Source organism: Amblyomma maculatum, unplaced genomic scaffold (genome assembly GCF_055883805.1).
Source record: "Amblyomma maculatum isolate TAMU_Amacu unplaced genomic scaffold, ASM5588380v1 scaffold_13, whole genome shotgun sequence".
In the NCBI taxonomy this organism is placed as follows: domain Eukaryota; kingdom Metazoa; phylum Arthropoda; class Arachnida; order Ixodida; family Ixodidae; genus Amblyomma; species Amblyomma maculatum.
This window is the reverse complement of record NW_028146738.1, coordinates 34892873-34906230: the sequence shown is the minus strand read 5'-3', so window position 1 is coordinate 34906230 and position 13358 is coordinate 34892873. Positions and strand designations below refer to the sequence as shown.

Sequence of the window (13358 nt, the reverse complement as noted above, 5' to 3'; positions counted from 1 at the left end):
TTTAGCCACTCGCCCAAATTAACTCTTAAATTGTACAGGAATTCAGGGTAACTCTCGTCCCTGGACTTAGTAGCTTTCCGAAAACGTTGTCTGAACGCCTCGGCGCTAAGCCTATACTTTCTCAGAAGGCAAGCTTTGACCTTCTCGTAGTTGTCCGCGTCCTCCTTGCTTAGCCGCGCGACAACCTCCGCTGCCTCGCAGGGCAGAACCGTCAATAATCTCTGAGACCACGTGTCTCGCTGGAAGGACAGTTTTTCGCAGGTTCGCTCAAAGTTAGCCAAATACAGACCGATATCCCCTGATATCACATATGGCTGCATGTACTTTGACATCTTGAAATCTGCCTCCTTGTTGAGAAGAGGTACCGCTAGCTGGGGACAATTGCCCGACCTCTTGCTCAACTCTAGTTCTAATTTCCGGAGCTCAATTTCTAGCTCCAGCCTTTTTGCTTCTCTTTCAATTTCACGCTCTTTCTGCTGTCTGAGCTGTTCCTTTTTTTGACCGATGAGGTTCCATGCTTCACTGAGCTCCTCATCATCGGTTCCCAGATCAGTGATTGCCTTTATAATCAAGGGTTTTCGTGCCAAACCACTTGTATCAATTCCCAATTCCTCACACAATAGTAACAGGTCCGGTTTCTGCAGCTTCTGTAGGTCCATGATCGCTCCGAGTGTCGGCTACTTCCAAAACAGCTGTGCAAACTACCACACCTAAAGGCGTTTCCACACTCTCTTTACCAGTTCTAAAATCTAACCCTGTTCTAGAACCTGGTCCACATCAGAAGAAAAGCCAAGCACTCACCCACACATGCGATCGATGTTCCGAGCTGCCCTCTTGTTGATTGTTGCTCCTGCTTGTTGCTTGAGATGCCACCTCCGATCACAAGGTGTTGTGGCTTGTAGCTTCAGATCCACCTCCAATCACCAGATGTTGTGGCTTGTAGATTCAGATCCCAACGCTGGGCACCAGTGTTGGGGCTTGTAGATTCAGATCCCACCGCTGCCACCAGTTGTCGTGACGCTGGGGCTACGTCGTCCCGGCCTTCACTTGGTAGCGTGCAGAGACTCGGGGTTGAAGTAGGATTGAATCTTCGAAGTTGGTGAAATATGTACAAGCAGGTTTAATGGCACTTTGAGAAACTTATTTACAAGATTATTTACACGAAAAAGAAGGGTACATCAGCAAAATGGCAAGCGTTAAGAGTTCATAGCGAGAAGCGACTGGATGAGCCGTTTACCCAGGGCCCAGAGCGACATTTCGTGCTCTGCAGCGTCCTTAAAACCCCCCTATGTCCAGCCCCTCTCTGAAGATGTTGACCAACCAAATCCAGGGCACGCCCCTCAGGTATCGGCATCCAATCGAACACATCACTGCACTGATGGTCTGAAGCACTGACTGGTCCGGCATTCATTCGTTGGGCGTGATCACTTGTTGGCGGGAAAAGCTTGGGAACGGCGAGGAGAGGAGGTACATTTCTATTCTTCAGCAAAGAAACCACAGGCTGGTTCTGACAAGTGGTTTTACTTCTCAGAAACCCGAGTGCACGTGGCGCCGCATCCGCTCCCAGCATTGTCCGTTTTCGACAATTGCAAATCTTTCCTGCATTCCTGGGAAATCACTTAATGGCTGTATGCGTCATGCTCCTTTCTTGTCCTGCACGTCAGCGGACATGTCACTCTGTCGTCTCCTTTGGAAAGTAGGCATTCCTCACTGGACGATAGAGCTTATCGACTGGAAGAGTGAACAAAAGAAAGAAAGCACTTCCTGCATTTCCCGCAGGGGGACGTTTCTTTGTGTTTTTCCAGACGTTCTCTTGACAGGGTCAATTTGGCATTTGCAGGTTGTCCACAAAGCAAAACAGGCTTACAAAACAGGATTCCTGGAAACAGGCTCACTTAGAGCCATTGGACCATCACCACATATTCACAATACTTTTCCATGCCCACAGGCGAACAATAGAGCGCGCAAATGCGGATGCACGGTCGTAACAAGGGTGTCCGTCGGTCCGGGGACACGTTGCAGGAAACGGACGGGACAACTTTTCGAGCGCTACGGGCACTTTATTGAACGGGTCAAAAACACATTCTGCTTTGCGAACACAGTTCGCGACCTCCTGCCACCAGTCGTAGGTCGGCAGTCAGTCTGTCTACCCGTCTGTCTCTGTCCGTCTGTCTTGTCCCTTTTCTCTCCCCAACACCCGTCTTAAATATACATTTTCAACATCCTGGTTACCGACTTCGTGGCCAGTCGGAGGAAAAGAGCTTCTTCGAGCCAATCAGAATGACAAAGCCACATTTCAAATAGCCAATGCAACATCGGCACCTCCGAGATTGGTCCTTCGCGGGCCCCGCGTGCCTCCCACCAATCGTTCGCCCTTTCCCCCTGTGGAGACGACGCACAGATACTCTTTTAAAATCAGGGGCGAGACAAAACACATTAGCAAAGACACATGAACACCCTTTCACTTTCACCAGCAATGCATACACGTGAGAGGGCACACAGGGCTTCGCCCTTTCCCCCCTGTGGAGACGACGCACAGATACTCTCAAAATCAGGGGCGAGGCAAAACAAATTAGCAAAGACACGTGAACGCCACTTTCACTTTCACCAGCCATGCATACACGTGCAAGGGCACGCAGGGCAGCAAGAAATACGAGGGTAGTGTCCGGACCCCGCTGGCCGTAAGGAGAGCGGGAGAAAGAAGAGAATTTATTGCTACCACTTCATCAACACGGGCGCCGTTTGCTGCGGCGATGTTCCGTCAGCCGACAGCACCGGATGTGCCCTCGTGTTCTCCCGCGTCTTGGCCGGCTGGGCGAGAGCGCCGCGGGGATATTTATGTTCACGCGAGACTTGACACAGCTCGACGGCGCGGTGCGCGCCTTTCCGCTCGAATTCTACGAAGGCATCGCATTAGAAACGGCACCCCCGGCTCGCGCCGCGCAGCCAGAAACACGAGACCGCTTGTGTGTAAACGGCGCGCTTCCCGAGCGACCGTCCGTTTTCGTGTTTTGTTTTCAAAGCTTACGGTTGCGTCGGTGCCGTCCCATCGGTAATGCGCTGAGCAGGGAAGTCATAAGCCTTCGCCCGTTATTGGTCTGAGCTGACAGGTTAAACGACGACGCGGTTCGCTCTCCGCAGTCTCCGCGTCGCCGGCACGCCTGACTTGTACGGATCTGTTTTTGAAACTGAAACAACGTGTGCTACCCGTAAGACGACCCTGGGTTTCCCACGCGGCTGCAACGGCAACCAGCACACTCTTCCGGTCGCACAGGCCAAAGGTCACTGTAGCGTGCACATTTGCAGGCCCCTTAAGTGGTACGAGCGGCAGATGCGGCGCAGGTTGTTTTCCTCGACAGTCATAATTCTCGCGTCTGGCGCCGAGATGCCTATTCTGTCTCACGGTCCGACCAAAACCTTCCAAGGTCTCAGCCCCGAACTCCCAGTCAAATAGCCTTTCCTCGCGTATTTCAAGTTCAATGGGCGCCCGGACGCGGACTCATAAAAAGAACCCCTGACAACAAAGTTAACAACCAGAAAGAAAAGAAAAACTGAACAAGCGAGCCGGCTGTTTTGGGGTGCTCCCCTCCTCCACAACGGCCCAGCAGCTTAACAGTGCGCGTAGTGCCTTCTCTCATCTAGCGATCTGATTTATCGATCAGAATCGAGTGGGCACATATAGCACATTCCATTTCTGCCGCGCTTGAACCTTCAATCACGATCGTTACCGATCGCGATCTTAAATGCCTATGTGACAGCGGTATAAGTGCGCTTCTCTGCGAGAGCTCCTCTCAGCACCTTTCTGTAGCGCCCTGTAGAGTACTCTGCCGTTATCATTCGAGCTGACTCGACTAGCAGCGCCAGCGCATCCTACAGGCCTTGCGAAACGTGCTTCCGATTGTCCGGATATTGCACTCCTGGCACCCAACTTTTTCACAATGGCCAATCGTGCGTACGGTAAACAGCATGATAGAAGAGGAAGTACAAATGCACACTGCACCTATTCACAATATCCAAAGCAGCGGGTTCTTATACATCTGCCTTTGCGAGGTGTGAAGCTTAAAAAAAAAAAGGTTGGGATGGTTGTCACCGTGACGTAAGTGAAGCGAATAGAACAGTTGTCTAAAGGATTGAAAGCGTTCATTTCACAAAAGCAGAACATCACTCTACATTTGTATTGTAGGTTTCGCAGAGGACACGGTGAATAAATGATCAACAGTGGCCCGAATGTCAATTCTAACGATGGCGTCAACAGCCGGTTTTCATTCTCTCTTAGCTTACGGCCTCCGCGACACACTGCACCCGGCGGAAGAGGAGAATGAATAAAGTTTCAATCGGGGATTATACGGATTCCAGTAATGTAATCTGGAAAACAAAATGCTTCCTTTTGTGGTATACAAGATTCCCCACGTTCGTGTGCCCATTGATTCTGAGAGTTGTTCCGAAATGACGGTTATTAGAGAAGGATGAAAAATATATATCTAAGGCGTATGTTACTGAGTGCATTGTGAAAATAAATCGCGCTCTGATTGTGCAGGCATGGACTTAAGTAAACTGAGTTTTGCATTAGACATAAAAACATTATTTATACAATTGAAAGGGCATTTTTCTAATTGCCAGCCCGCATATACAACCATTGCCGGCTTCAAATAGGAAAAACGTGAAAAATGTTGAAAGATATAACGTGCGCCGTTTACCTTTCTCTACACCTGTTCTACTCTTCACGTACATAGCACGCAGAACTTGCGACCGGCGGCCTCCAGGAGAGCAATGAATCTGTCCATTCTACTGTCTGAAGATTACTACCGTGAAAGACGCACTAGGCGAAGACTTCGTGGCGCATCTTTTTTTGTCTTTTTTTCCTCCGCGCAGTGATTGACGCCACGGGAAAGTACCCAACAGGGTTATTCCAGGCTACCGTTAGCGACCTGGGTGCCTACGACGAGTGCATCGAGACGGTGGTAAGGGACGAGCAAGGCATTGAGAAAGTACGAGGCCAGTACTGCAATGTTCATGTGGCTTTGAACGGTGATTTCAGCGATGCCTTCATGAATGAAATTCTGCCAGCCGTGGTCTTCTCTTTCAAAAGGGTATGATAGCATCTTCTTTATTTTCTTAACTGGCACTCCGAAACAACCGTGCACTCACTTTGTTTTCTGCGCACATAAAGGGAAGCTGAAACGGTTTTAAAACTGCATGAAATTCAGTGGTTGGAAAGAAGGGGATAGTTAATTACTTGTTAACTTTTTTTTTTTTAAATTCACTCGAAAAGAAAAACAGAAATCGCTCGCTAAAAATGCTCGGGGGCGAGGCGCCGAAATTGGGGAACAGGCGGATGTGACGTCAGTCTCGGAATGCCGGCGGGCCGCCTGCTTGCACGCTTGCTTCGCTCCATCCAGCGCTTTGGCGAACGACGGATCAGCGCAATCGGTTGCTTGTGCCGTTTATTTTTTTCCAGTTCTATCGTTCTGTGCTGAAGGTTCCGCGTATTCAAAGATCCCATGAGGTCAACCGGCAGATACGCAGCTAATGCGGAGTGGCGCGCCGCGCGCTTCCAAGCCCTCCGAATAGCTGTGAGCCTCTTTTATTCAGTTGTAAAATAAACGCCGTTCGATGTTCGAAAATTGTTTTCCTCGTGTCATTAGAAAATAAGCATCATTGTGAGTCCGTGAAGCAACTGGTGGCTAACAGCGTGGTTTCCCAGCGCTAATATTCGTGGTCCAGGCGACATTGTGCTTTATAATTTCCCAGAGGATAAGAAGCTTTCGGCGCTGTGGGCCTTTGTCATGAAAAGGAAAGAAAAGAAATTTTGCCTTTCGAATCAGCTATGTTTTGCACTGATTATTTTCGTGCCGATGCCGATAATCGAATCTTAGCAGCGATTGCGGCCCCTTCAGATTCCAATTAAATCAGCGCAACTGAATCCCGATGCCAATCTCTCATTGTTCCTGTAACTAATTAGTTAATACCGTTGTTGCACGGCTGGCTTCATCGTCGTTACACTTAACTGAGGATACCGAATTTAGAACGCGATTCGCGGCTCACTGTTGTTACACAGCTCACCGCTGTTCTCGGCTACGTCAACGCCGAATTTGTAATAGTAATTTATAACGCACTGCCTGGAGTACCTTGCTGCTCGCGCGGCAACAGCGCGCTCAAGCATCGTGCGAAGCGCCTCCACATGCCGCGCCGGCCGCGCCTTCCGCAAGCTGTCAGTGGATGCCTTGCGCTATAGCGTCAAGAAAGCGTGCTCAATTTTATTGCTGTCCTAAATTATAAGCCCAGGGCAAACGGAATGGCACAAATTAACCTTTATTGAGGCTCGCTGACCAGTACCGAGATGCTGGTAGGATAAATGCGATACAAGCAAATTTCTGTTCACTGCTGCGTAGCGGCAGTCGCCGGTGCCGTTGCGACTCATCCGATCTTCTTGTATACATTAGCTCATCGTCTAAGGCGGTGCCGTGAATAATGATATGTTCATTTTATTGTGAGACAAAGTGATTTACAGTAAGGAGATCTACGAGTAGCCCATTTACTACAGCACCAGGGAGTCCGCTCGGCAAGAACGCCTGTCTGCCGCGTTCGCTGCCGACACCGTTCCAGTCACCTCGCTTCATCCGGCACTGCAGGTGCTGCGAACATGTCTGATTTCATGATTAAGCTGAAGCCCGACCATTTTCGGTGTTCCGTTGAACAGCGCACCGCGCAAACTAGCTGTAAAGACAGGACGGGCAGCAGCTGCCGTAGGCGTGCGTTTGTTGTTGCGCCGTTGGGCGATACTCGAAGGTTGTGTAAACGCGCTGTGGAATAGGATTGCATCATATACAATGCCCATTCCTTTTGTTGCTACTGAAACGAGCTTTTAAGTGTATAGGGTAGTTGTTAATGCGGGCCAGCACTAGCGCTTTTCGACTCGCGCAAATGTGCTGACTTTGCTTTCGCTGTCGACGTACTCGACAGCGTCTTCTTTTTGAACTGCTGGTTGCTCGAAGGCGTTCGGTAAATGTTCAAGGTGTTTATCATTGTTAAAATTATCAATAACATTTTAAATCGACCTCTCCCGTCCCCTGAAGCAACGCGCACGCAGCAACTCCGCCGGCGCCGGCCTGGCATACCCAGCTTGACGTCATGATGGGGCCGGCCAATTACGGTCAACAGCGGCGTTTGCTTGGAGGGCGGTCCCGCTGGTGCTCGGTTTCTTGTAAAAACTGCCGTTTGCGCTCCTTTCTGGAATTTTTAAGTATGATAGCAATGTTCAGCGGACAAAAAACTATAAAATGCCGCACAGATGTCATTTTTTTGGCGAAAAACGTTTCAGCTTATACCTTTTAAATAACGCTCCGTGGCCTGAGCCGCACTTTAGCCCTGCATTTCGGTGAGCCTCGTGATCCTCAGGCTTGCTTCGAGAAATAAAGCTGTTCATATTAAAATCAGCACATCCTGAGTATATGACTAGTGCAGCGCTCGTGTGGAATTTTAATCATGAAAAAGTAGTTATTACCTTGAAATGGCGATTACCTTATATTGTAATGAATCAATGATTATCTTCAAGAATATAACATTCCCCCCACTCATCAGTTTAGCTTCTGAAAAGGGTACTCCACCACTGCAGCTATCTGAACTTTTGTAGACACTTAGAGAATCAATAGACTCAGGTTCATTAGTAGCACGAGTAATTATTGACTTTGCGAGAGCTTTTGACTATCTAAATAATAAATTGCATAAAAACAATTTAACTCGTTATGACAATGCATGATTACCGCTAGCGCTCATCGAAAGTTATTTAAAAGATGGAAAACATTTTCTTCAATTCGGAAGCTCATGATCCAATACCCAAACTGTTAATGTGGGTGACCCTCAGGGTGTGATACTCGGCCGCTGCTCTTTTTTCTAATTATTTACCACCACACTTCCTTCGGTTCTTTATGCCGTCAATACTAAATTACTATTATCAGACACAGAAGAAAGTACTCTGATTGATAAGGTAAATATTGAGCTGAAAAATATGCATCGCTGGTCTATAAGAAATGCCATTAGTCTGAATTCGTCGCAAACTGTTTTAGTATTCTTTCACTCCGAAACAAAGAACACTGCACTGTATTCTGCTGTATTTTATAACAACTATCCTATAATTAACGCTAGTCAGATGAAATTTCGTGGATTATTATCTGATAGCCATTTTAAATTTAAGCAGAATGTGCGCTCTGGGGTTCATAAGTCTTCTACCGATCTATATGTCCGCTCTAAATGTCGTAACTGTTTTTTCTTGATATGCTTCTGAAACTTCACTAGTAAACTACTGTGGTGGTGTATCAAGATGAACATATAAAACTCAACTACTGCCCATATAAGTCATCAAAAAAGAGCGCTCCGCCGTGTAATAGCAAGCAGTTCATGCTATTTCAGCGACGCATATTTAAATATCCGAACATTCTTAAAATTAGCGTCTTGGCTACATTTTTTATTGCTTCCTTAATTCATCAGTTTCTTCACTTCGTGTTATATTTATCGACGGTTTTTCATACTCATTTCGGCGGAAGCGAGATATCATCTTGACGTCCTCGCTATCTGTTACCTAAGATTAAAAAAAACAAACAATTATGATAGTTATAACTTGGAATTGGTAGGTTTTACATATTGGATCAGTTTACCTCCACTACGGCGTGTCTCACAGCCATAGCGGCTTTGGAATGTTAAAAACCAAAAAACAAATCAAACCAGTTTGCATTCAATAGCAAAAACCATAACTACCCTCTATTCCTTCAAGAAACATATAAAACAGTTGCTCTAGCATAATATCATACCTTACTTTTATACTGAAACAATAGTGTGCTACTCATAACATGTATTTCAAGTATATCGATGTACGCGCACGTTGATTATTTAATTTATAAGTGCATACATTTTGTATTGACTTGTAAATTTCTCAGTACAGCTGGCAATGTCTTCATAAATTACTGTGTCGCGTCACCTGCAGTGCTGCTAAATTAGATGTACTTTCTAACGCACATTGTTTAGGGAGGCTTAAACAACTTCATTGGCTCCAAGAAGTTTTTTACACTGGCTTGTAAACCCCTCTTTGCTACAAATAAACCTCCAAGCCCTATTAAAAAAAAAAAAAAAAAAACATCTGATGGAGTCTGAAACTTTCTCGTCGAAACATCTCTGATATGTGCTGTGAATTTTGTTATTTAGAACGAAAGATATTTTTTATGCTCATTATCAATCGTCAGGTGGGAGCAGAACGCGTACAGGAGCTCTAGCTCTTGAGACATCTTCATTCCATGCTCTTTAAAAGCAAGATATATGACAGATAGGTGGATACGCGTATAGTTCCAGACACTGATATAAGTGTTCCACCAATATGCCTTCTTCTCTGTAGCGCTTCGATTCAATACGCAGTTGCAGGTGGGCTACAGTCTCCTGCGGCGGCTCGCTTTGCAGCAATATTTGCAATTGGGCTGGTTGGATTGTTTCCATGCTAGTAGGAAAGAAACTTATATTTGTCTTTAGACTCGAATTCCTGTCCTCGCTTCACCTCACCAGAGGTGATTTTCTCGTAATTGTTTTCGATCTTGTTATTTCGATTTTACGACTGCCGTCATAATGTGGCCTGACAGGGCCCCTCTTGAACAAGGGTTCGCCTTTTTTTCGAAATCAGAGCGCCTAGTTCTGTCCTTTTTCTGGTTTTTGTTGTGCATCGTTTTCTAGCGCGCTAAGTACTGCAAGCTTTGCAGCAGCCGTCGCAAAGAGATGGTGCAGTTTTTTCCGCCCTTACCATACTCTCGCTCAGGCTTCCGCGGTAGCCCCCTCAATGAGACACCGCAGCAAGCTTTCTCCGGTTGCGCCTCTCTTGCACTTGCCGTAGCCTGCTCTTTGTACAATAATTCCCAACCTCATCCTTCTACACACGCGACGACACGCTTGTCGCATTGGCCTGCTTTTCTTCCCCGGGTTTAAAGGGCAAAAGGGGGCAAGAAAACAGTTCTTGGAAACGCAGCACCACGTGCGGAATCTCGGCCGCCAGTGTCGTCAAAAATCGTCCACTGCTGTTGCTGCAACAAGCTTTCGTTTGGTAGTTTTACTTCATGATGCATAACTAAGAAAAGCATGCAGCTTCTCCCAGGAAACATACGCAATTATTGTTTCAATAGATCACTGTTCCTTAACTCAAACCTATTGAATGTATGCGCCATGTTCGTTCACCGGATATGTAAAATTTCGTGAATTCTTTAGTACAGGAAAAACAACCAAGAAAACTTTTTCCAGTCGAGAAACGTTGCAAATATTGAAATAGTACTCAGAAAAGGAATGTGCAGAAAATTTACATTCAGACACGCGGGAAGATTGAAAAATACATACTATTTCGTGGATCTTATTCACATGCGTGTTTTTTTTTTTTCAGTTGCTTTTCCTCCTTAAACGACTGCCAATTGCTGGGGTGTCGTATCGGCAGTAGACACGTACAGATGCAAAAGATGCAACGAAGGCACTTCTGGCGCGACACTGCAACGCTTGCGCAGTGGCCACTGAATGGTTGTGAGAAGGAACCCAATTGGATCTGACACAAATGAGTGTATAGGGGATGCTTTTTTAATTGATGCGAATTAGTAAAAAATGGGGATACAATTTCAGGGGTGAAAGAGGCTCAAGCATTTTGGAGTAGCTCAAGAAGCAATAATAATACCATTTCGGAGCAGCTTTGGAGCGAGAAAACGAATAATTTGGAATACTGCAATTGCGTTTTAGAGCACGTTTGTAGGCTCAAAGGAATTTATTAATGGCAATTTTCCCTTCCTGAGATCAAAAATATACTCTGATAACTTTTTATTCAACTTTAAGTGATTTGCTGACTACGGCCTATCTCTGACAAGATACGACAAACAGCCAAAACATGCACAGATCCTTAAAGTAACACAATCTCAGCAACAAATGGAATGCTTGCTTTCGCACTTACTAACTGAACATCAAATTTAAGTAAAAGCTTTTCACTTTTATGACTTAATAGATTTTGAAGGGAGCCCACTTTGATGTGCTCAATAACCTCATAACGATGAGCAACACATTTACACTCCCTTTCTTTTACATATGCTTTTTTATCACGTGCCTGCACTAATTAATTTCTGGGTACTGGTCACTAGTACCTTCTAGGAGGGTAGTCGGTACACAAGGATAGCGTCTTCCCCTTTCAGATTCTTTATTTGACGGCCTTGTGACATTGCCTGCTCACATTATCGCTTGAGCTACGCTTAGCCTTCTTTATTTGAACAAGCTGGCAATAATCCCTCTATGGCTTTCCAGTACTCGCAAGAACAGTTTGAGTGATTAGCACCTAAATGGCATCATCTCCATAGCAGTTCAAGTATGCTTTAGTGTGGCATAGGCATGAGAGCCTCCATGGTTTTTACAGCAGAACCATTAAAACAATTCGTGTAGTTCTTTGCAGCCAGAAACGTTTGCTAACGGCTCGTGGTAGATGGGAGAAAATGCTGTCACAAGCATATATCATTTTCTTCGCAACCAATTCCCTGCAATCACTTCATTTGAAATTTACTCATGAAAAAAGCTTTTATTAGGCTCCATGCTCTTCTAGTTCATAAAAAATGTATTAGGCTGAGCGAGAGATACCGCTGCCAACGGTGTGTTGCCACCACCTTTGCTAGGGTGGCCCCTATGCCGTGCACGTGCAACTCACAACGGTCCATCGCCATGATGTGCTTCTGACAGTCGTTTAATAAAATTGCATCGAATCGCATTTTTCGCAGGAAATACGATTAGTGACCAATCGAGCACCAAAATCGCGTTTCAATAAATATGATGGCAAAACATCGAGGTAGCAATTGGAGCAGCTCTGGAGCAATATTGCATCTGGATGGAGCAGGAAAAGCAGTTTGGAGCAGAATGAAGAAAATGCAGTATACATAACTTCCAGCCGTGAAAATTTACTACAAAGTAGAAGAAAAAGTAACAGCATGCGGAGGTGGGGATCGAGCCCACCCCCTCGGAATAGCACTCGATGCTCTATCACTAAACTAAGACAACATCTGCTTAATCTTCCACATACTTGGGTATTTCTGTTCAGTGCCTCCTATCCTTGAGAGTAGTCGCCAGCGCTACCCTCCTCCACAGTGGCGGACGTCGAAAGTCCTGTGAAAGTCCCAGGGTGTCACGTAGAACGTAATATAGCGGAAAGGGCGGGAGCTGTTTGATAGCCGCCTATGTAGGCAACGACGTCACACTCGAAGTCCTCTTTAAACTAATCAGCTCACAAATGCAGGGAAAATTGCCAGCTTCGTTTAGATATATAAGAAGGCAGCCAACTGCTACTGGCAGAAAAGAATGCATACGGGATGTTTTTTTTTTTAATCAACGGGAAGTATCAAATAAATGGTCGGATATTTGGCTAAGAAATAGAAGAAAGCGTGTGCGATAGCTTTCTTTCGAACAGCCGTTGTTCGCATGAAGCCTTCAACTCTGAAGGCTCGCTTTCGATCTATTGTCCATTGCAATCGGCAACCAGCAATAAATATAACAAGGCAACTTAGGATAAACAAAGAATACGGATAAGCGTGATGTAATAACTCAACCGCGAATTGTTTTAGAACAGAAACCGGAATCTAAACCTATTCATTTTTTCGTATTTAATATTTCCGGACTTAGCCGTCTATCGCAACTGCAATCGTCTCTGAAGTATAATCTTAATACCATCCAAAGGTGGTTTTGAATCGCCGACAAACCAGCAGTTTTAAAACAACAAGCGATAGTTGTGCGGTGTGTGTAGGTGGGTTTTACAGCAAGGCGAATATCATCTACGTGATACAGATATAAACCAATACCGAGGCAATGTCATTAGTAATGTGCGATTCGCTTATGACACTGCCGTGCTGAGTAACTCAGAGGATGAATTGCGAAGAACGATTGATGATTTATAAAGAAAAAGCAGAAAGGCCGGCCTACAAATTAATAGGGAGAAGACTAAGATAATGTTCAACAGCCTCGGAAAAGAACGACAGTTTACAATAGGTAACGAAGAATTGGAAGCAGTATCTGCTTAGGACGGGTAGTAACCGCATATTCGGACAACGAAATGAAAATAGCTAGTAGAGTAACATTAGAATCGAGCGCATTTGAAAACCACTTGCTGGTTATAGTTGGCAGCTTACCGGCATCGCTCAAGAGGTCAGTGTATAACAATTGTATCTTACCGGTAATCATCTATGGGACTGAAATGTGGAGGCTAACGAAAAGGTTTCTACATGAATTGTGGACAGCGTAGAAAGATATGGGGAGTAAAATGGTAGCGGTAATGTTAAGAGGTAGGAAGCATGCAGAGAGGGGCAGCAATATAACTGGAC

At 45.6% G+C, this 13358-nt stretch overlaps 1 protein-coding gene across 1 annotated transcript in view; it reads left to right on the top strand.

Annotated features, from left to right (window-relative positions):
* The window catches only part of LOC146172552 (nose resistant to fluoxetine protein 6-like), a 99857-nt gene that overhangs the window by 17957 nt on the left and 68542 nt on the right, over positions 1-13358 (top strand). Inside the window, exon 2 of the mRNA XM_084585798.1 lies at positions 4873-5090. Within this exon, the coding sequence (XP_084441924.1) occupies positions 4873-5090 (218 nt within the window). The remainder of the gene's footprint in view (positions 1-4872; positions 5091-13358) is intronic.